This window comes from Ruditapes philippinarum, unplaced genomic scaffold, assembly GCF_026571515.1.
Source record: "Ruditapes philippinarum isolate M1 unplaced genomic scaffold, ASM2657151v2 ctg2442_1_1_1_1, whole genome shotgun sequence".
In the NCBI taxonomy this organism is placed as follows: domain Eukaryota; kingdom Metazoa; phylum Mollusca; class Bivalvia; order Venerida; family Veneridae; genus Ruditapes; species Ruditapes philippinarum.
Genome location: NW_026866355.1, coordinates 64,793 through 88,280, shown reverse-complemented (window position 1 = coordinate 88,280; position 23,488 = coordinate 64,793). Strand labels below are relative to the sequence as shown.

The window sequence follows — 23,488 nt, the reverse complement described above, 5'->3', positions numbered from 1 at the left end:
TTAATCTAGGTATTTTAGACAGTGTAGCAATACCTCGTGTCCGTTACATCATTTTCGACGAAATTTCCGAAAAAAAAACATTGCTTGATCCGCAAAAAAAAAGCCGTAAGAATTCCATTTCTGCATCATTTTTTTAATATTCGCCAGTCTATGCGGAAAAAGATTCACTTACCACGAAATATTGGATCTCCTTCAGAAAAGGAGGTGTTTCATCTTGAACACTTTAAATCTAAGAAGTCTTTTGTACAAGAGCCGACGGCAGTTTCAAGCTTTTTCGTTTTCTTGCATTATCTGATCTATGGCATGACTAAAAAAGTCAGGTTAAACAGCATGCAATACCGAAGGCAAAATCCAAATTAAATTGTTGAAATTGTTATTATCTACAGCGTCAATCTTATCTTACCTTTGTCTTCAATTGTTAATAGTGGCACCGGTTCCCGCTGTTTTCATTTTCAAATCAAACAATGTTTGTGTTGGAAATTATGCCGAAATGACGACAGAGACACGTGGCATTGCTTCACTGAGACATAAGTATCTAAACGTATCATTCTCTTTAATTTGGATTTCTCTCCCCCGTCAAACGCAATAGCATAGTTATGATGTATAAGAATTTATCCTGGTAAGATGCCGAATCCAATTTTTATCAATTTATCTCCCTTTAAATACATGCATGTTTATTTTTATTTGGAACATTTACATGTCAGGTTAAATAGATGTAACAAATGTTTTTTTCTTGAATAGTCTCCCTAACCTTCTTGAACAAAGAGAGTGGATAAACCTTTTAGGGAAATTGTATAAACGAAATCGGAAAGGGATCATGTGTTTTTACAAAACTATACATTGATCTATTCACATTTTTCATGTAATTAATGTAAGGCGGAAACTAGAACAATGATATATTAATAAGAACTTTGTAATTAAAAAAGAGTGTTTTTAAGAGTAAACCTGTATCATAACTCTTTTGCAGAAGAAGAATTCGTGTAAAGCCTCCAACTGAACAGCGAAACAGCTACAGTCTTTACCATAGTTCAGGTCACAAAACCCTCCTCCCTCAATATCCTCAATTACTGGCCCGTCTGATTTGATATTACTACAGGTAGGTCCGAAGAAATCACTGTTGCATGAACATGTTCCTAAAACACATAAAATAATTGTATTTTTAAAATACAAAATGTACATTTTACAGTAATTACACGGCCTGGTTTTATGACGACGATTTTTACTAATTTGCTTAGAAGGACATATCTTAATGACACCTAAACATAGTTACTAAAGAAAAGGTAAAAATTTAAAAACAATTTTGCCCTACCATTTTCTAAGCAGGCACCATTTCCATTACAATCATAAGGGCATGTTTTTGTTTTGAATTCTTTCAGTTCGTCAGTGTGAGAAATCGTGTAATTAGCATCCCTTTTATAACTTGTTTCTATGGCGGATAAAGCTGCTTGTTTGTGTGTCTCCATCCATCCGCGATCTTGTCCTGTCTGGATAGATAACATTATTCATGGATTACCTACACCAAAAATACTTAGTTGACCTAACTGATTTTAACATAAATCAGAAACCTTTCAATCAGAAATACGATAATGCTACATTAAAATATCGTCTTATTAATACAATGAAATAAAAAATATGTATACACTTTGCTCAGATTTGATATTACAAAATATTAATATGTGCTACTCAGTCTCTTTGTAAATATAAAATAAACATGTCTTGACTTAACATAAAGTAGATATGTTATATTCTTTATACATTAGATTGTCACAATATGAACATAAAGTGTCATTAAAAAACTGACAGTTTTATTTTAAGAGAAGACCAACCAATTTTACTTGACCTGTAATAGGGAATGTAGCTTCACAAATATAATTTGTATATTCTTTTATGCAAATTAGATAAATTTAGTAAGAAATTCATGCATTTCAATAAATTCTACGATAAAAACAAAACAAATTTACTTGACCTGTAAAAGGGAAATCAACTTCCCAAACATAGTTTATTCACTCTTTAATTCAAATAAGAGATCAAGAGATATTTAGTAAGAATGTTGTGGATTTCAATAAATTTCTGTTACTAGAATATTTAAATTGTGGATGCAAGGATGAGCAAAGTACATCTTTCACTGGTTTTGCTTGAACAGAAAATAAGCTGAAGTTATCAGTAGCATACATGTAGGAAGCTAGACCTGTCTTTACTGATACAGTCCGGCCTGGCTTAATACTGTTGGCTGATAACTTCAATACATTTACATCGCAGTTTTCTTAAAATTGACATTGGACACATGGGCAAGATCGTATTAGAAATTAAGCAAGTTGATAGTATAAAAGTATTTGTTTATGACTACTTTGAATTAAATACATACTGTACTAATCTTTGAGTAAATCTTATATCTTAAATTATACACCTGAAAATAAGTTAAGTAACTCCCCTCCTGGGGGTTTAATAGCAATTGTTAAGGTGTGTATCTTTACCACGAAGGCGTTCTTTTAAATATGACCAAAAAACAACGTATATTGCAATTTCTTTCAATACTGTGACTAGAATATGAAGTAGGAATTGGCCAGCAGAAAAAAATTTTTTAGTGTGAAAAATGTGTCTTGAACTGAAAGTGTGTTCAACGTAAAATATACTCTGTATTAGGTATATATCTACAGCTTCCACCTTGACGATTTCGGTAACAGTTATTAGTATAAATGTCGTGTCAATGTAATGCCTAAACCTTTTAATATCGCTCATCGTACACAGATGAGTGCGTTTACTTTAAGTCAAATTTGCTGCATGGTAATCTGTCTATGTAAAGCTTCTTCCAATTGGTTCAGATTCTGAGGAGATTGGTCCATGTGTTGTATTCGACGTCCAAGAATGTCCCAAACATGCTCAAAGGGGTTCAGATCGCCACTTTTGGCTGGCAAAGGTGATGTTGCAATGGCGTTTACTTATAAAAATGCCGTTACTGTTCTGGAACAGTGAGATCTACAGATGCAAGTGGATGGTTGTCGAAGTTAGGCACAACGACTGGCTCAATGTATCGTCGGTCTGTAAGCGTTCCTTGTATCGTCATCAATTCCGATTTGTTACCATTGGATATGTAACATCACACCATAACAGAGCTTGCCCCGTGCAAAACGGTCGTTTTGATATTCTTTAGTGAATATGCAGTGATCCTGTGTTGACAGATCCTGTGATCCTGTGTCGCCAGCAAGAAACTGTCCTCATCAGACCATTGGACTCGCCGCCATGAAGTCGGATTCCAGCCTCTTCTCACTAAGCACCATTTGGTTTTGAGTGTCGACCAAGGCCGCTTTATTCTTCTTCGAGAGAACAGCCAAGCTTTAGTGAAATTCGTAAATGTGGCAGCCATTAATTGCTATTCTCGAAAAGCACGGGTAGTTTTATATCTACGCCGACAACTCCTTGCAACAGTATTTCTAATATGTACCAAAGCTTGAATTCCGTCTACGGAATACCATTTGAGACAAAAGTTAAACATATTTATCAAAAACAAAAGCTTAAATATTTTATGTTAAAAAGTATCAAGGCGTGCTTAACATATATCCAGGTGTGTTTTTTATCGTTAAAATTTATTGAAATGTTAGAAATTCTTACTAAACATACTCATATCGTGTCCACCATCAGTGTATAGAGTTTAAACACACTTAACATATTTCTTTGTGTGAAGTCAAACAAGGTTATTCTATATCTAAAAAGAGACTGTGTAGCAAATATGAATGTTTTCAAGTTTGAAGTTTGAGCATAGTATATCTTTAAAGCATTTACGTAATAATTGTAAAGATGATGTATTGTGTTTCAAATATGCTTACATAAAGTTACATTTAGTTGATTTAAAAGAGTGATATCATTTAATTCATTGTGAAGGAGATTGCTTATATTCTATCTTTTGTCCGCTACATATATCAGATATTGCTTCAGTATAATAAAATTGAACATATGAACATACATTATGGAGTAAGATAAAATAGATACAGAACAAAACTGGCACTCTAGAATTACATAAACATCCCAGGTGCATTCCCAAATGGCTTGAGATAAATTAAATCCTCCCAAAAGTTGCAATTTTTCTTCAATCGCCTGTGCGTGCAAATAATTGGAGCACTCATCTCTAGCCATTTCTTCGGTAATATTCTCAACAACTTCCCTCTGAAAATTAATGCACTCAAATTAAACGACAAATAATGTTACCATTACAATCAACGTTTCGTTCAAAGGTTCTATAAGTTGTCTCTATGCCTCGTGTATGTTTTACTAGGATACGATAAGCCAAATATTGCAATAACTATCAATAGTTCTATAACATATAAAAATACTCTGATGTTGTATGCAAAACTGATAAGAATTCGAATGGTTGGGTTTATATTGATTATAAATATATTTATCACACACCCGTGCCGATTTTGCGACTCCGTAAATATGGTATTGCACGGCCGTGCATATATTTTGACGTGACGTCATTAGCGTTATACAAACATAGTGTAAAGACGCGCTAAATGTTAGCGTTATACTATAGGCGCGTCAATGAAAAATGACTCTTATTTCACTTTAAACGGTCTTTATTTTGGGTATGTGATAAATAGAATATTAAATTCGTGTAAGTTCATTACTGAATTTATTGCACTCGTTGGATAAAATAATATTATGCTCGCCAGAGGCTCGCATAATATAATTTTATTCAACTCGTGCAATAAATTCAGTATTGAACTTACACTCATTCAATATCCTCTATTTATTATTCAATACAACCGGACTCTTTTATGCAAAGTGTTTAAGGTTGCTGACCTTAAAACAATGACCTATCACTGCTTTGGGTTCGACTCCAGCCAATGACTTAAGGATCTTTCATGTAAGTCATGAATCCGTTTGTGCATTAAGTGTTGCTCAGAGGGAACCCTACATCTTTCTCAAGGGGGAAAGCTGAAGAATCAAATGTTCACCATACACATGTTTAAATGTTGAATTCTGTTTAAGTCGAAGCTTGGGTCGTGGACAGTCGTGTACTTTTCAGAACTGTTCATGAACAGGCTCAATCAAACCGAGTCTGTAACATTTTCAACTCTGCCGTTTTGGACTTTCTTTAGGGAGTCTCTATTTCTATGTTAACGGTGTCGTTGTGATTTAACCCAATGAAGAAATAATCCATACTTATAAATATTTCTTACCTTTGCAATAACCTTATGAGGAAGTTCTGACCTTGCAGCTAGACGTCTCATTTCAATTTCAGGATCTTGTTTCAGAAAAAATGAATCTCCACGTTTTGCTCTTAATGGAACATAGCACCGTTTATTGAAATACTCGCAATATTCACTTGTTTTTCTGTAACTAACAGTACAGTTCACGTACTGTGATGGAGAACATATAACCTCTTCTTCAGGAGCCCCACAATCATATTCTGTATCATGACATCGACAAGAACAATAAAGGGCTTGGTTGTCTGCTGTCCATGTACCAACATTTAAATTACAAGTTGGTAGCAACAAATTGACATCTTCGTCGTTTAGTCTAAACAATGAATTAGTAAAACACAGAAAACATAAGTGATACATTCTTACATTTATAATTTAGTAAATTCTTTTCTTAATAAATAGACTGAAATGCGGATATAATATATTATGAAATATTGTTTAAACAAGGGGGTAATCTGTGGTTATTATATAGTTATAGCTTAAATAAATAAAATCAAAATACTGAATTGTTGTACCCATCAACTATTTAAGAAATGGTACATATCATTGAGTGTTTTATAGCGTTATTGTGACCGATCAGTCAGCCCGGAAGCCATTCAAAGACCGAAGCCGAGTACATGGAGTAATGTGTATTATTTCTTATATTATATCGCACTTTAGTAGAACAAAATGGTAAAAGTTCAACAAGAAAAAAAGTGAGTACTTCTTGTAAATTGTACTGAAGCTCGTTTTGTACAATCTCCCTGTCGGAAAAACACTACTTAATTTAAACTGTCCAATAAAGACAGAATAGTGCCCGATCAGGTGGTCACTATATTTTTGTAAGACAGCTGACATCATGGTAAACATCATTATCTACTGACTCTTACATGGACATTTACGTAAGGTTTAATATTAACTATTACACACTTCTTGTTAGGTCAAAATCATAACTTACACAGAAGAACTTGCTTACGTCGATTTTATTTAAAAGATATTGTACTGGGGCTTGATTTAATTCATTGAACTATCATTGGTCATTATTCTTTATTTTAAAAGGCTATTTAAAACGAAAAGGGGAAAACTAACGTCCAAGCTTTTAAAAATGCCTTTTCGTCGACTGGGTTTCCGTTTCTATCGTGGAAATCATTGTCCGTGTCGCCGTCAAATGTTCCACATAATCCTTTGGTTCTATTGAGGTCCTTTGGTGCCATATATATATCAACGTTCATCATATTTCTGTACTTGTCTGTTAATATCTCTATCTTGATCAAGGTCCCTATATTTGTTTGAACCTATAAATGATGATTTTAATATTCTATGGCAAGGATTTATTCTGAATTCAAATAATTAAGTAAACAAACTATAACACCGGTTCATTTAAGTGTATAAAGCTTAATATCATTCTGCTTTTTGTAGTATAACATTTGTTTTACAAAAAAGAAACACTTCCTTAATATCTGTATGAAAGAAACATGTATTCATATACCCTTAGAAGTGAATGCTGTATGCACAAACCATTCCTAAACGGTTTAAAACTTACCAAAATAGTTGCATTATATTTTGTTCAGTTTCCGGTCAATATTCATGGTTGTAAAAATAATAGTAGTATATGTTACTACTCTTTCGAGAATCAACCATTAAATTGCCCAAGAAACTTCATTTTTCCATTTATAAATTTTATGATTTTTTTATTAGATATAGCTTTTTACATTGCAATATTAACAAACTGAAAACATGTGTGTAAGTGGAATGTAATTAGATAGTATCTTTACGAAGGATGATATTTTTACTGTTACTCACAAGTCTTTGTGTTATTTATTTCATAACCCTGAATAAAAACATGTCCTGAATTGAGCTAGTATTTTCAACTACGTCTAAATGTAAAAATTTGAACAAAGAGTAGCAATAATTCAACTATTTTATCTTGCAAGTGTAAGTGTACTTGAGAAATTGTTTTTCATTCATGCATATAAATTTTAATGAAATTATTCGTACAATAATAAACTGTCAACATATTTGAACATTAGGACTACCACTGTTTCCTCCAATATTAAATCTCCAACAAATCGAAATATGTTGAAGTCATTGATTTTCGTATGTATTTGCTAACGATGATAAATATTCAAATTCATGAGTCATTTTTTTCGCTTAACGTATTGTGACAATAATTTCAAAAGACAGCAACTTCGTGTTTATACAAGAAAAGAAACGATAAGTTACCTGGTAATTAACTTTTGACGTTTCCCTAATTATCAGTACACCCCCGTCTTTGCAAGAGGTCATGTCGATAAAACGTAACCCCCCACAAATATTGATCAGGAAGACATCACCACCAGCTCGCACTGCAACTGCGCATGCGCAATATGCCCTATCACTATTGCAGCCTATCGTCTTCATTTGTACCTAAAAAAAATTAGAAAAATATATACATATGAAAAGGGCTAAAATAACTGTGATGATTACAAACGATAAACGCTATATTTTTGTACAAGCTGTTCAGTACTAATCTTGGGTTATTTGTATTAGAAAGAGCATCGAAACAAGAGGCTATCTGATTTGTACGAGGGGAGCGTAGCCCCCGAGTATATTAATCAGAATGTCGAGTGTTAATATTCTGCCACGGTTTCTACATCGTACTCGCCAGTATAAGCATAATGGCTTCGATTACTTTTCCCTAATTGTATCTCTAATTTTCAGCAATTGTGTTCATTACCCTTTTTCAATGCTTTTAGTTTATGAAGATGCATGGTGGTTTCGGTTCACGTCACCATGAAATGTGCGGACGTGATAGTGAGTGTAGCAGACGCTGTGTATGGTTTGTTTCTCTCTTTTATTGACATTGAACGTTCACACTGGTAAGAAGTGACGTTACATTAATACCACGAATATTAAGAATATATAAGAATTTTTGTCTTAATATTTTCAAAACTTAGTGCGTAACTTTAAATAAGCAAACTAAATTTCTGAGTCACATTTGTGAGCAATATAATCAAACTATAATTTTTTTATGAAAATGATACCATGCAAAGTTTCATAAAACTGCATGTTTGTTACGTTTGTTTTAAATAATTAGACAATTGACGTTTAGGGATTTCTTAAACATATTTAGCGTACGGATGCAAATAATTATGAATCAAAGCTGTATTTGTAATATAGAAACTTTTAAAAGACAATTTGGTAGTTTACTAACGGTCATAAATGGCTTTACTTATATTCCATTTATATCAGACTGTTTCTTTTATGAACATAAGAAAATATAAATACTGCCATGACATTTGCAATAATAGTGCATAGAGAAATGGAATATTTAGCAATGGATATTCTTGTATATGACAAAGTAATAAGAAAAAGCAAATAACGTTGTCACCTGTATCCCTGATTCGTGTTGGTACAATATGAATGACCCATTAAATGCATTGTTCTCAAAAGTCCTGTTAAGATAAAACATTTCCGTTGTAAAGCAAGACAAAACAAAGGATAGTTAATAGAGTAATTGAAACAGGAAGCATATACATTTGTCTTATCTTATTAAAAGATAATAAGCATAAGTTCAGTGCATATATATTCCATATAATATTCCTCATAAATTTAGAATATTGTCAGAAATTTATGATTTATATTATAAAATGATTTATTAAATGAAATGATCAATGATATCAATGTTTTAGGTGAAATTTACCTTAAGGTTATTTTAATGTATCTTGTCAGTTGCTCTTTTAACCAATCCTGAGTGTTCAGATAAAGTTTTTGTAATTTACAACTCCACTGGTTACAATGTATTTCAAATACGATTTTAAAACGGATGCGCCGAGAAAAACGTTGGTTTTTTTAGAAGTCAAGATAAATTTAGATCGTAGTTTTACCATTCCCGACGTCGATATTTTACCAAAAGTACCTCAATAGAATCATTGTAAACAAAATAAAGCTAGATACACATTAATAATAATTAGCTTCCACGTTATTATATACGCGTAATCACAATCAGTTTCGCCTCAAAATATAGTTCATATAGAGACATTTATATTGTCTGTATTTTATAAACTTGTAATTTATGAAAAACCTTCAAATTATTGTAAGCCTCTAAATGCATCATATTTATTCGTTTTATGTTGTTTTTATTTCGTATGTTAAAGCCTGATTTAATGGACATGATGATGGAATATGTGTAAGATATGATTGGTTTGATGATGATTGATATGGTCGACATGATAAGGAGTATGATAAAATGTATATGGTGATGAAAATGATTATAATCATGTATATGACGGTGAGTATGAAGATGATATAATAGCGATGGATATGATGCCGGATAGGATGGTGGATGTGATGGTGGGTGTGATGATGAATTTGATTGACATTAAGATGGGTTTTATGACTGATACGAATCAATTTTGATAAATATGACAATAATGTGATTATAAAAAACAATCATGATAAAAAAGCTTGTCTATGAACTTAATGGTGGGCATGATGAACTTGGTGAATATGGTTAATATGAGGATGAATGTGAGGATAATGATTGACATGTTGATTGATTTAATGATGAATACGATGATGGATATGATTGATATGGTGGATATGATGATGTAAACGATGATGAACATGTTAATAATGATAGATATAATGATGGATAATACAAATTTTATAATTGACATGATAATGGATATGATGTAAGTGATAAATAAGGTCGATATGATAATGATAACGATGATAAATAACGATCAAAATAATGAATTTAGTGTTGGACACGATTAAGCAATTTGAAGAACAACTGAATTTATTTCTGAAACAAAATCTCAAAAAAGAAAGGAAAAAGGTTCATTTATCAAAAATAAAAAATGCAAAAAACTGTATTTCAATATAATCGTACTTTCCATCACTTGTTTTTTGATGGGGGTCAACGTGCGCATAACAATGTGTCTTTGTTTCTTCATTATATCTCTCATCTTGAATTATAAACAACTGAAAATAAACAACTTAAGGGTGATACATTCTACATTATTCATTAAAAAAATATTGCTATTCTGTATCCAAAAAAAAAGAGATTCAAATCTAGGCTGTCGGAACATACAGGAATATCTAGCTCTCGAGTAACTCGGCATAGCGAACAGTTATCCAGTTATCCTCGAGCTAGACATTCCGGTCTTTACCAACAGCTAGTGTAAGATTCTTATTATTATTCGACACAGTATTATATAACACCACATACTATAACATCGAATCATATCACATCGTATAATAACACATCTTATTGTTCTGCTACTTAGCTGACTTCTATATTTTCAATAAAGTCATAAGTTATTTCTATTTACCTGGAAATCAGATATAGGGGCCTTTTTCCATATAACATGTGTCCCGCTATTTTGTGTTTGCAAACTGAGTTTGTAAACAGTTGGATCTGAGTTGGAGAAAAATGGTGATGATATTTTGAGAGTGGCATTGCTCATTTGTTTTTGTCCGTTTTTGATATCCTTTGGTAGAAATCCCTGTCATTGATAAGTAAAAAATTGTTAGCAATAAGGCACGTGATTGATAAATAAATAAAGAAAATTAATAAGATCCTGTATGTTGTAATTGAGGTTGCATACCACACTGAAGTGAAATTATATATATGTATCGAATTATGCTAATAAAAAATTCAAACATCGAAGAATATGTAAAGTATGTACTGCAAATATTTGTACATATCATATGTAATTATTAAAATATATGCACTCATTACTTATTGAAAAAATTGACTAAGACTTTATAGAAAATCATTTTATTACCTCCCTTTATTTACATGAAATGTTAAATTCGGTAATATCTTTATAAATCTTTTTGGAACTGACAAAATTGATAAATCTTAATTTGAGCACCGTATTTATGATATAAAACCCTAAAAAATTGTGTGACAGGATCTTTTATAACTTAAATCTGTTCTATTAAAACTCTTATATAAGCTTCCTTGAAATCCCAATGAGAATTATATAAAAAAAAGCCTAATAATAGTTTTTCTCAAATTCCGGTTAGAGTTCTCCTAAAACTCTGTAAACTGTTTTTATCAAACAGTAAGAGTTCACGTCAAACACTAATATCGAAACAAAGTTGGTGTCTCAATTTCAAATTTCAAAAGCAGTTAAACCATTCATTATGTCTTTTTCTTTATGTAGAATAATTTATGTTTTGGTAACAAGCTTAAGCAAATAAAATATTATTATAACTAATATGCATTGGTTTTTCTTTCCTAAATATCAACAGTAGAAATGCGTTTACGCATGAAACAAAGAAAAACAAAGGTGTTATTGGTACCGAAATTTCTACTCCACATTTAGCTTGTACGTCTTCCACCTTTGGTTGTGATCCAGTATCAGTGTCTCCGATACTACATAAGTTATCTGATAATTCAGGGTAGTACAAGTTTATTGAAATCTTGCAAGGAATGTCTCTGTCGTCATTAACTCGTGCATAGCAACCGTATGGAACAGTTGGTTGAAGAGTGAGATTTGCAGTATCTTCTTTCTTCATATTTATAAAACTTGGATGAATCTGAAATTACAAGGGAAGAAAACAATTATGTTATTCTTAATAATCATTTTTGAAAATATAACCACTTTGCAATGGATTTGAAATCTGCAGATATGAGGCTTTTTTAGTTGTATTAACTCCAAAATACATCTGTTTTGCAATATATTCTTTTGTCGACAACTCTCACAACACGGAAGTCATATAGCGGAATATTACCTTTTGATTCTGATGCAGAATACATTTACTCTTCCATGCTAGATACGTAAAATGTATCTTTAGTAGGCTCTATGATTGTTTGACTAATTTAACTTCTATTCCTCGTCCATACCCATTCCATACCAAATAAAAATGAATATGTTTAATAATGAAGGCAAACTTTTATTTTAATTCGGGTCATTACCTTAACTCCGGCAAAGAAGCTTTCACTGTATTTCATCCCTGTCTGGTACCCAGTGACAGATGTTGATGTTCGAATACCACAGTGTATCTTAAAACAGATTCCAAAGCGATAACACAAATGTGACACAATAACTCTAAATTTGAATATGTTTTAAATACAAATGTATACAAAATTTCATATGACATTGTTTAGCCAGAAAAAATTGTTATAAAGAAAGTTAAACTTACAAAAATTTATGTCGCTTTTAAAATGTAAATATTTTCAATATTGTTAATAAATACTGGCAGGGCACACATACCGTAAATCCTATTTTATATCCCAGGTCTGTAAGTTCTTCTTCGTCTAACGGCATGACATATTGTTCACTACGGAATGTCTTTATCAGGACCGACTCAATGAACCTGTATCAAATATTTACCTCGATTGAGTTGGTTTCAAATTGTTATGCAAATCCCTCGAAACAGTGAAACTGATTGAGAATGGAAATCGAGACTTTGCGTTATTAATCCTATCTTGAGAGCTACTAAAAAGTCAAGTATTTTACTTTTCCTGGCAACGAATTTAGCAGAATTTAATCTTCAACTCTCAGAACAGTAAAATCTAAAGGTAAAATAAATAATACAGTATTTTTACTTTAGAATGAACTAGATATTACCAGTATGTTGAGTACAATAGATTTGGCCTGTTTGACCGACCGTGTGGTGGGTTTTCGTTTTCACTACAGTTGAATCTAAGGAAAGGTATTTCAAACCCATTTGTTATTTTGAACTTCAGTTCTGTATGGACTGATAGATCGCCTATTGTAACATCGGTTGGCGCTGCCTCAAAATCTAAAACACAGAGATCTCCGTAATGTGACCTCAAATAAAAAAATGACACATAGAACTATTCTTAGAACTACATATTTTTATTTATCGATGAACAATTGCTTAAATAAGTAACAAATTAATAAAACAAAAACAGAATACATAGCGATTTATCAGCACACATGTATAATTGCAAAATCATAAAAGGTACTAGCTTTGAGATTATTTTTATCTGATTCTTTAAGAAAATAATTAATACGTTTTAATATTCAATATAAGGTGTATTTTGAAATTTGAACATATATTTCATTGTTAATCAAATACATTGTATATTTTTCTGTTTTAATTTTTTACTGACCAGTTATCCCTTGTATATCAGGCGGATCTGAAAATGAAATAAGATTTCTGTTAGTTTCTGAAACAAAATTGATAAACCGACTATAACTTAAAAATATCTTTAAAGATATCAAAATCTTTAAGCAAACTTATTTGACGACAAATCAAAATGAATGTTTTTCATGCATAGACGGTCATTTCGAGGTAATATTGGTCACAAGAATTGAAAACATATCAAAAGAGAAAATAAAGCTATTTTAGCTTGATAATTAGACTTGATTAACTAAATATTTTGTCTCAACTTACCCATACAGTATGCAGCTGTATGACTCGTACGTACAAGATAATACTGTGTTTCATCACCGCATTGTCGTATATCTATATTACGTTCATTGGAGCAATTATTAAACGGATACCATTCACAAGTGACCGCATGGTATACTGTCTCACCAGTCAAATCAGTCACTTCAGGATGATCCCCTTTTAGAAAAATGAAACGAATTTAAAATGACTGTCAGTGCATCAATCGACGCAACATTAAGACCACAAACTACTTTATTCTTCAATGGCAAAGAAAAATGTAGATATTCAAAAACGGTTTAAAAACATTTATTATTTATACCGTTTCTCCTATTGTGTGGCTACACTTATTGCATAACTAAATACATATACAATTATGTTGCTTTCGTAGTTTATTGTTAGTATCTGTTTCTCTAAAAATATTTTTTATCATACTGACTGATTCAAGTATCAACCAAACAAACTATTATATGTAAATCATTATTTTCCTGTAAATCCTGTCTGATGGTATTTATTTAAATGGTATGCATACTTATTCAAATCCAAAGTTAAGTTAAAGTGACATTATGCTAACATTTTCATAGTCAAATTAAGCTGAATTGACTTTATATCTCAAAAGATTGACTGTCAAAATGGTGTTTGACCAACAGTTGATACTGACAAATGCTTAGGATAAAATTATAAATCTGCCAATTTAAAAAGACTGCCCCACTCTTTTAATAAAATAAGCATTATAGTTAAATTCTAATGGATATTTACAGAAATTTTGTTTGGATTTGTGCGTTATTTATTGTTTGTGCGAACTTATTTATTAAATTAAAAGGAATTATGGCAAAATGACAACTTATTTTGATCTTCACCCGTTCACTCACTATATACCCGAGGATGGGCATAATGTCACTTTAGCTGTGTTGATTTATTACATTTTTCTTATTGGTTTTGTTTTATCAGTACCTATTCACCAGCCCGTGATTATTCAACTACTAAAACCAAATTTCGAACTTTCTCAAGCAAATTTTTACTTTTTTCACATATACTAAAAAGGGTTTGAATTAAAAATGAATTAAAGCATAGCTTATATGATACTATTATTAATTTACAATTGTTATTTTTTTTTATTAATAATTGGTTTTCGGAGGAGAAAAACTAAATGATTTTGAGAAAACTAAACGTTAGATATGTTTTAATATGATATCACCAAAAAAAAGGAAGATTGTGTGTTTATTGAATCTTTTGTAGAAATGACATGTGAAATTCAAAGATTTTAATTGTCTCGAGTAAAATATAAATACATTGTATTGTAAACACTGACATATGTTTTAAATAGGATCGTAAAACGTCAATATGAAAAAGAAAGAAAGCATTTTTGATGACACTTTTAAACAAAATTTTAAAATACATGTTTTATGGTCTTGTCTAGAGAATGTTGATTATCTTATCTGACCTTTGATGTAAATAGGAGCCTCTGTTCCACATGCCAAATATTCAGGTACTGTGTGACTGTCAGGCATTTTATATTGACCAACACTGAACCAAGCCGGGCCTAAATATTCATCATATATATATTCATCATCTTCCCCTTTAACTATATAGTTTCTTCCCCGTTTGTCTATGTCTGGCAAACGTGTTGCTGTTTCACATCCGAATGCTTGGTTTGAAACAAAAATAATCAGCAAATAAAGTCTAGGAAACTTATTTTGCTAAAATATTATATTTTGATAAATGATGCATAATTTTAAACATTTTTAACAAAATATATCAATAATTATAATCCAAATGTTTAATACAAAATTAGCAATAAATCAAAGGGTTTGAGTTGTTTGAACTAACATATTAAAAACGACCAACAAATATACTCATTACTTGCAATGAGAAATAAATATAAACGTTTTCAAAACATAGAAAAGAACAAGTATTATTAAATCAGTTGTAGAAATATCTCTAATTTGCTAATTCTTTTCCTATAGCACTTTTAGAAATATATTATGTGTCCAATTGGACTTGCAAGTAAGATATTAATAATTCATTTCTACCCGATTATATTTCGTAAATAAGACTAAGTAAATAAGTTCTTACCGTGGCTATAAAGTGAACACAAAAGTAAACATAAATAAAACATTTTCGACATTTTCGTTTAAAATCCTCACAAAGTACACGAGGAATTGACAGGGTGTAAGATCAATTAATTTTTAATGTATTAATCATTTGATCTAACCATTAGTACTTCCTCTTTGGTTGTAAAATATAATTGATTTAAAATGCCTATTCACCGACTTGTGAATTGAGATAGCAAAATCTGCAATTCAACCACACGTTGAAATGAACCTGCTATTTTTATTAATAAGTTGGCAAAATAACAAAACCCTGCCATTTACTAAAAAGTGTTATATACCAAGTTTATTAAAAATAACGATACGAAGATGTATACATCCGTATGAGTATATACTTATAATACATGTACGTAAATAATTAACTGCATAGTTTTCTCAAAGGACACTTCTTAATTAGTCACAAAGCTCTGGTAACGAATAACGCTCCAACAAAATTGCAGTAATTTCATTTCGATGAACGTGAAAATTTGAAAACATTTAGATAACTTTCGAGAATTTAGTTACTGTTGTAGGGCAATGCAAATAAATGTATATAAAATTTAATTGCTGAGAATATAATTTAGAAATATCTTTAAGCCTTAAAAATCTGGATAAAGTGTGATCCCTGGGAAACCTTAATCACAACAGAATTACATGAGAATTGCATACTCGTGTTGATTGAGTCTTCAATATGAATATACGAAACAGACCTTAAGGAACACCAGTATCTTAAATGGTAAAGGTAAAAAAGTAAAGGTCTTGTTTATTATAGTGTCATCTGAACCGAAAGGGCCCGTCTTTTCTGATTTATGAGACACCTTTCTGCTTGCATACCATGTACCTTTAAACTCCTAGCACTATGCCAGGCGCCAGGCGGATATACTGAAGGGTAACCAATTATTTAATTTCATCGCGGCTCACGAAGGAATGATTATTTTTATATGGTTTACCATTTTTCTATCGACGTAGAACTACATTTCAAGTTGTGTCATTATTATCATACTCATGCCAGTTTTGAGGGAAAGAAGCATTTGACAGAGCGAAACGATGACTATAAACGTTTTTGACCGATTTATTGAATGTTTAAAGATATACTATGCTCATCTTTGAGTAAACTAATTATTTTGCAGAAATTAATTGAAATCTAAAAAATCCTTAATCAATATGACTTTTTTAAATACAAGAACGTATAAACCTTGTATGGGAATCTGCGGTCCTTAGATTAAGGGGCACAAAGAACTAGTCCTAACAAAGAAACACCTTCCAGTATTTCCAAGGTTACGATATATTCAGTGTGGCACCTACAGACAATGCATATTGTTTCATAACCTATAATACAGGTTACGCTGTACCTTGGTATTTGATCAAAGAATATAATCTATATTGTTTAATAACAGCACAATGCAAAACTGGCATAAAGATAATCTTCCAATTGGTTGAATGATTAATTTTACAATATGAAGATAAAATGTTGCCAATAAAAAGAACACATTGTTATATTTTTAGTAGCCTTTTTGTGTTGTTTTGTCAGACAAGTTAAAAGAATTGGTATGTAGTTTGATATTGTTTGGTATTGTAATAATGCTGGCACAGACTTTAAAAACATGTTTATTTAATGTTTAAAACGAGACCGTGTAGTACTTATTAATATTTTCAAATATAATTTTGTGCATAGTATAGCTTTAATCAATTTTGTATTCATCGAGGTCTTTGAGTTAGTTGTCTGAAATGAATTCGTATCAATATCAAGTTCAACCATCTTGCCAAAAGGTGTTTAACAGTCGTATTTTAAAGGACAAATTATTCATGCTGTGCTAAGTTACCAGTCATTCAAATGAATAAAATAAGATGAATTGATCAAAAAGTAAATTCATCATGGTTCAATTCGTATTGTCTCAAATACAATGATGAAGCCTATATATTTTGTTATCACACGTGGCACCTACAGACAATGCATATTGTTTCATAACCTATAATACAGGTTACGCTGTACCTTGGTATTTGATCAAAGAATATAATCTATATTGTTTAATAACAGCACAATGCAAAACTGGCATAAAGATAATCTTCCAATTGGTTGAATGATTAATTTTACAATATGAAGATAAAATGTTGCCAATAAAAAGAACACATTGTTATATTTTTAGTAGCCTTTTTGTGTTGTTTTGTCAGACAAGTTAAAAGAATTGGTATGTAGTTTGATATAGTTTGGTATTGTAATAATGCTGGCACAGACTTATGACGTTACAAGGTGATGATCTTGCATTAACTTATACACTTATGATTCAGTAAAATTTATAATAAAACAATGGAATAATTATTTTGAAATACTTGACGTGAAACATTTAAATTAACACGTGACTGCTAATCATGTTCAGGAAGTTTGAAATTCAATCTGATAATTATAGATTCATATCGGATTTAAAACAGCTATCACAAAGGCCCCTTCAACTTTAAAGGCTTCATATAAAGAAGACGTTCGTGACTGCATTACATTCACATATTGTGCATACAATAAACCAAAATTAATTACACCCCCTTAAAGCTATTGCGAATAATAAAAGTCATTCTTGATGTGCTGTTATGAAATTTTAAAAGCATGTCATTGACATGTCCTTCAGATATTTAAAAAACATTTTGGGGATTTTTCGAAATAGCCCGGAAGTTAAACCCCACAGTGAGACAAGGTCTATACAGCTTCTCAAATTCGGCAATTTTCACAAAGATAATTCTTACAAAATGTGAAAAGACGAATAGTTTAAGGCGGATCTCTTTAACACCCACTTTTTGCTACTCAAGATTATTGAGATACACGATTTGTTTGTGTAGCTCAAGTACTACTTTATGTAAGTTTGAGATAAAATCATTACAACACTTTGAAAACATAAGGTATTACTGTAGTAAGCCAGCAAGAAAGCATGTTAGCTATGCAATGAAGGCAGATTAAATTACTTACGTGTGCTGCAGTTCTCTCCGGTATACCCGTTGCAACATACCTGTCTTTCACAAGTTGATTTGCAAGGATAAAACCTCTCTCTGTATTTAAAATAAAAATTTACATTTACAAAAAAGATACATTAGGCTAACATAGTATGAGAGTCTTTAAATAAGTTATTTTTATGACCCCATAATGAAATTGTCTTTCATTTAAAAATGATGAAAATTTGTATGAGTGACAAACAATTATTGAGATACTAATTGACATAGAACACAATCCCGTGCGACATATGTCGTCACATATATATGACGTCATTTGAACGTCGCTCAAGCGTCATGGTCGCGGTTAGTTGTCGTGAGGGTAGTTTGACAGAAAAATTGTGTTGACTATACTTCATTTAATTCATTCGAGAAAAATCCTGTTGATTATCCATAATGACTAAATATTCAGTATAATAATGACTGAGATAAAACACTTTTCTCTTTGCAAACTTTTGTATCTGCGTACATGTATATGTTATCAAGCATTGTGTCAAAAATTAATAACTTTCGGAAATTACATCAGCCATGATATACTTTTTAAAATGATACAAGTGAGACATGCCATGTTAGTGTAGACATTACACTAATGCGTATGCTCAGCTTACAATATCTGGGTTGAGTGGTAGAAAACTTAATATGTGCAGCATATATGTTAATGAGTGTTTATGATCAATGATGAGCGTTCACGAGCGTCGCGTCGATGAACCTTCATCCGAGTTGATTTTGTGTTCATGAGTGTTTAAATACATCCATAAGTGTTGCTGAGCGTTTCTAAACAAAAACAATGTATGAACATTCACAAGCGTATGTTAACATTCATGATTGTTAATGTTGATGTTTGTTCACGAGCGCTGCTGTAATACCATGTATACTGATGTGCGTTTATGAGAGATATTGTGTTTATGTGTGTTGCTTGTATTTATTTTTGTTGTGTTGCTGTATATTCATGAGTATTCAAGTGATTTTATTGATTTGAATGTGAGGTTATGAGCGTTGATGCGCGTTAATTGGCCATATTAGCTAACAGCCGAGTTATTCATTAAACAATACTAGAACAAAATGAAGAATGAGAATAATTTGGGCATACTTCTACAATTGTAGTTGAATTGCAGAGTATTCACGATGTCTCTTTTCTTCATTAATCGGTTGATAATCAAAAAGATCCAAGCCCATTTTTTTTTTTTGAATTTGGATAATACGAGCCAGACGTTGTGAAAAAATATTATGAACAAGGACCCGCACCTTAAAGGTTATCTTGTAAATATGCAAACATATCAAATAATCTGACACTGTTTCGACCTTTGATTGACTATTTTGGCAACAAAGGTTTATCTTTATGCCTAAAAACATCCTTTAAACTGAACAAGATCTTAGTTAAATTTTTTATATTTAAATTTCAAAATAAATATCGGTTTTGTTTTGCCATGCCAGTCATGCCAGTATTTGGCAAATTCAACCTATATTTCTACGCGCTTAAAAAATGAAACTATCAAAATTTTAATATTTTCTATATATACTAATGGGGTTAAAGTAAATATGGTTCGTTTTTCTATCTTTTATATTGTTTGTAAAAAAAGAGATACAATTATGTATAAATTTTGCCATGGTCAGATTGTTTACCTGTTTGCCATGGTAAATGCTTTGTAGCAAAGTGAAGAAATATTTTCCATGGTATTTAAAAAGGGGTTCAACAAATTTCTTCTAAGACATTTATAGCAGCTAAATTGTAATATTATAAATCTACAAACTTAAAATTTACCATACAGATCGCTTGTCACAATAAATGATAAGCTATCAGACACAGAATAATGCCACTTTTCTATTTAAGCTCCCAGCATTAAATTGTCAAAAGAAAGTCACCAGTTCAAATTAGTCGAGACTTACTTGATAATATTGAAAATTATATAATTTAGATAAGCACACATGAGGTGACTACTTTACGTTAAAAATAAGTAATTTGTATGATCAACGACATCAAAGGCATCACAACATTAAATCAAATGTCAGGACAGAACTAGGAAAAAACTGTAAACATCAGATATCAATACAAAATTGAGAACACATTATTAACAATTGTCCAAAAAGAGTGCTTCCCTCTGTTTTCTGTTTCATCTCTTATGCAAAAGATAACATAACCGTATATTGTACACGCTGTAAAACACCGTTTCCATTATATACTTTTGTTTAAACTTTCAGCAACATGGCAAGTACGACAAATTGCAAAACAATCAGAAATATATAGAACAACGAATTTGAAATGAAATGACGATTAGATAACACATGATGCTGGCTGTCAACGGCAATAATGCAACTTCAAAATAGTATGCCCCATAAAAGAATATATCTTTATTTCTTAAGAAATGGCAAACATGAGTTCATATTTCAATACATGTAATTATTTTGAATTATGTAAGATGTTTGTTACCTGAAGAAAATAGCGCTTAATGTGAAACAATGTGTTATAAAAGTTAAAAAATGTAAACAAATCAATATTTTGACTTTCATACAAAAATCAATATCACTATAAAACTTAATGCCAAAAAAAAATATTATTATGGTTCAGATAATTGAGCAACTTTCTGGAAACTGTTAAAGACACCAACAATAAAAGAGAGAAGTTTTTGAAAAAATAAGGTTAAAGCATTTCTAACGCAAAATGTGCCTTTGACAAGAATGCGTTAGATAATTATATTTGATATTCTTTTTGTTTTTGTTTTACATTCGACCTTTTCTTAAACTTTCTTTAAAAAACATCATATAACATTGTCAAGCATCATCATACTTGCAGTTATGTTTGTCATCATGTACATGTATTAGTTTGATATAAGTCATAAAACAAAGTTTTCATAGTAAATGAATGAAGAAAAACTAGATAAATTAAAATAATCATTTAATAAAATAATATGGGGTAAACATTTCGAATATTTCCTTATAAGCGCCTGTTTCTCACGGACTTAACTTGAGAAAAATAGTACACATACCTGTAAACGGTGCAGTCTGAAAGGTCTAAAAATCCACACGAAGTTTTTTCTTTATCTATTCTGGGGCAATTCTTATAACACTCGTATTGCTCAGTACAATATCGTGACATGGACACTCTGTCAAATATAATTAAATACATAGTTAATAATAATTGCATTTGCAAGCCATAGCATGTGTCAAAATAATTAAAAACAAAATAAACGAAGACTATATGGCTATAAGAGACCGCTAAAATAAATGATGATACAGGCCACGTTTCTGAAACCTTTATTAAACAAATCCGTTACTCCTAGCGAAAACGTCGAAATGAAATTAAGTTTTACTTTGACACCGAAACTAAATTGTTTCAGTGTTTATGTACAATACAAGACAAGACATTAAAAATAATGTAATTCTAGACCAACACAATATTTAATAGAAAGCTTTCGGTGTCTCAATAACAATCAATTCCTTTGTAACCCTGTATTATCTTGCTCTGAATACTTATTAATTAAAATGATCACATAATACTAAAAATGGGCGTTGTGATATTTTTTAAGATAATGCAAAATGCATAAGTAAAGATTAAATTAATTTCAAACAAAAATCTAATAAGTGTCACTTACATGTCTTCAACATAGAAAGTTATGAAAAACAATCCAGCAATTACGCTTGTTAGATATGCAGCCATGTTGAGCACTTTTCTGCCTTTGAACAAGGAAGTTGATATACATTAAGACCGGTCTATTGTTTAAACGATTTTATTGATAAAAATCTTGTTATACGCATATTAAGTATATTTATTATATAAGACTGTCATTTTAACTGTACAAATAAGAAGCTTTGGTAGTTTAGAACGGAGAAGGTAGTCTAGTACTGGTGTAACTCTCCAGGAACGATGGTTAGGAAACTACCCGCCCATATGACTGAAATACTGTTGGGAAAAGGCGTAAATTGAAACAAACAAACAAACAAAATTGTACAAATTTTACTGTCTGTAATGAACTATCGAAAACAGTCGTATTTAAATATGTCTGTAAAATCCAATTTATCAATGAAAAATCTAGTACTCTCGTCAATATAAAAAGAATAAAAACAGAAACATTATCATTATCATGATTGAGTTATCATATTTTTTTCTCAAACTCTTCATTTTTCATTATCGATCAAGTTTAAAGAGATTACGACGAAGTTAGTGCGCAGATCTGCATTATGCTAATTTCTTCTACCGATGAATGGCCGTAATGCAGATAGGCCTGAGTCTTTATGGATGGTCGACTTTTCATCAAAATGAATATTCACATATTTTCAGTATATGAGGTATATGTGGCGTTTTAAGAAACGTAATGCAACGTCGTGAAAAGTTAGTACATTCATGACGCTTTTTTGTTTTATTATTAGGATAGTAAAATCTATAACTGATATCGATAGTTATGGTTGTGGTTGCGTTTGTAGTTTACCCTGCGGATCACAGCAGTAAACCACATTGAATAATCCAAAGTTAAGTTCAGTCACCGCATCGTTGACAGGCTGTCAAGCAGTTTACCAGTACTATTTGTCCTCACGGATTACTGCTGTACATGCAAGAACAGAGGTACAGAGCTAATGACGAAAGAAAGAATTTCATGATCAATCACAACGAAAGTGACATGTATCTTCCGGGAATTTAAACTGGGCCGCCAAATTCACAGTAAAATGCTCACCCTTTTGAGCTACGCGGACAGCATTCATATCGAGGTTCAGCATTTTACGAAAATAGAGTCTAAAGTCTTGTCATTCCGATGTACGTAGAAGTATCAATCTTAACAGTGTTTTAACAGAATTCTTGCATAATATTGTAACGCCCATTTGTATATAAAACAATGAGATTTTTCATATGACAGGACGGAAAATAATTTTTCGACATAAATGTTCCATTTGGTGATG

The 23,488-nt window shown here is 31.2% G+C and overlaps 1 protein-coding gene across 5 annotated transcripts in view; it reads right to left on the bottom strand.

The window, feature by feature from the left end:
* LOC132732249 (uncharacterized) overlaps positions 1-22,341 on the bottom strand; it is a 28,204-nt gene extending 5,863 nt beyond the window's left edge. The window contains exons 1-20 of one of the 5 annotated variants that reach the window (XM_060718638.1): positions 22,189-22,341; positions 21,583-21,699; positions 18,579-18,658; positions 14,977-15,180; positions 13,539-13,712; positions 13,255-13,281; positions 12,746-12,920; positions 12,389-12,491; positions 12,091-12,177; positions 11,645-11,711; positions 11,475-11,563; positions 10,496-10,669; positions 10,054-10,145; positions 8,551-8,614; positions 7,404-7,586; positions 6,270-6,475; positions 5,178-5,517; positions 4,015-4,161; positions 1,310-1,484; positions 946-1,133 (exon numbers count right to left, since the gene is read on the bottom strand). In XM_060718638.1, coding sequence (XP_060574621.1) covers positions 946-1,133; positions 1,310-1,484; positions 4,015-4,161; positions 5,178-5,517; positions 6,270-6,475; positions 7,404-7,586; positions 8,551-8,614; positions 10,054-10,145; positions 10,496-10,669; positions 11,475-11,563; positions 11,645-11,711; positions 12,091-12,177; positions 12,389-12,491; positions 12,746-12,920; positions 13,255-13,281; positions 13,539-13,712; positions 14,977-15,180; positions 18,579-18,658; positions 21,583-21,699; positions 22,189-22,253 — 2,757 coding nt within the window. In that variant the 5' untranslated portion in view covers positions 22,254-22,341. Of the gene's footprint in view, positions 1-945; positions 1,134-1,309; positions 1,485-4,014; positions 4,162-5,177; positions 5,518-6,269; positions 6,476-7,403; positions 7,587-8,550; positions 8,615-10,053; positions 10,146-10,495; positions 10,670-11,474; positions 11,712-12,090; positions 12,178-12,388; positions 12,492-12,745; positions 12,921-13,254; positions 13,282-13,538; positions 13,713-14,976; positions 15,181-15,608; positions 15,913-18,578; positions 18,659-21,582; positions 21,700-22,188 lie in introns of those variants that run through there. The other 4 variants (XM_060718639.1, XM_060718636.1, XM_060718637.1 and 1 more) reach the window with 4 other exon arrangements.
* Between the last annotated feature and the right edge of the window lie 1,147 nt (positions 22,342-23,488).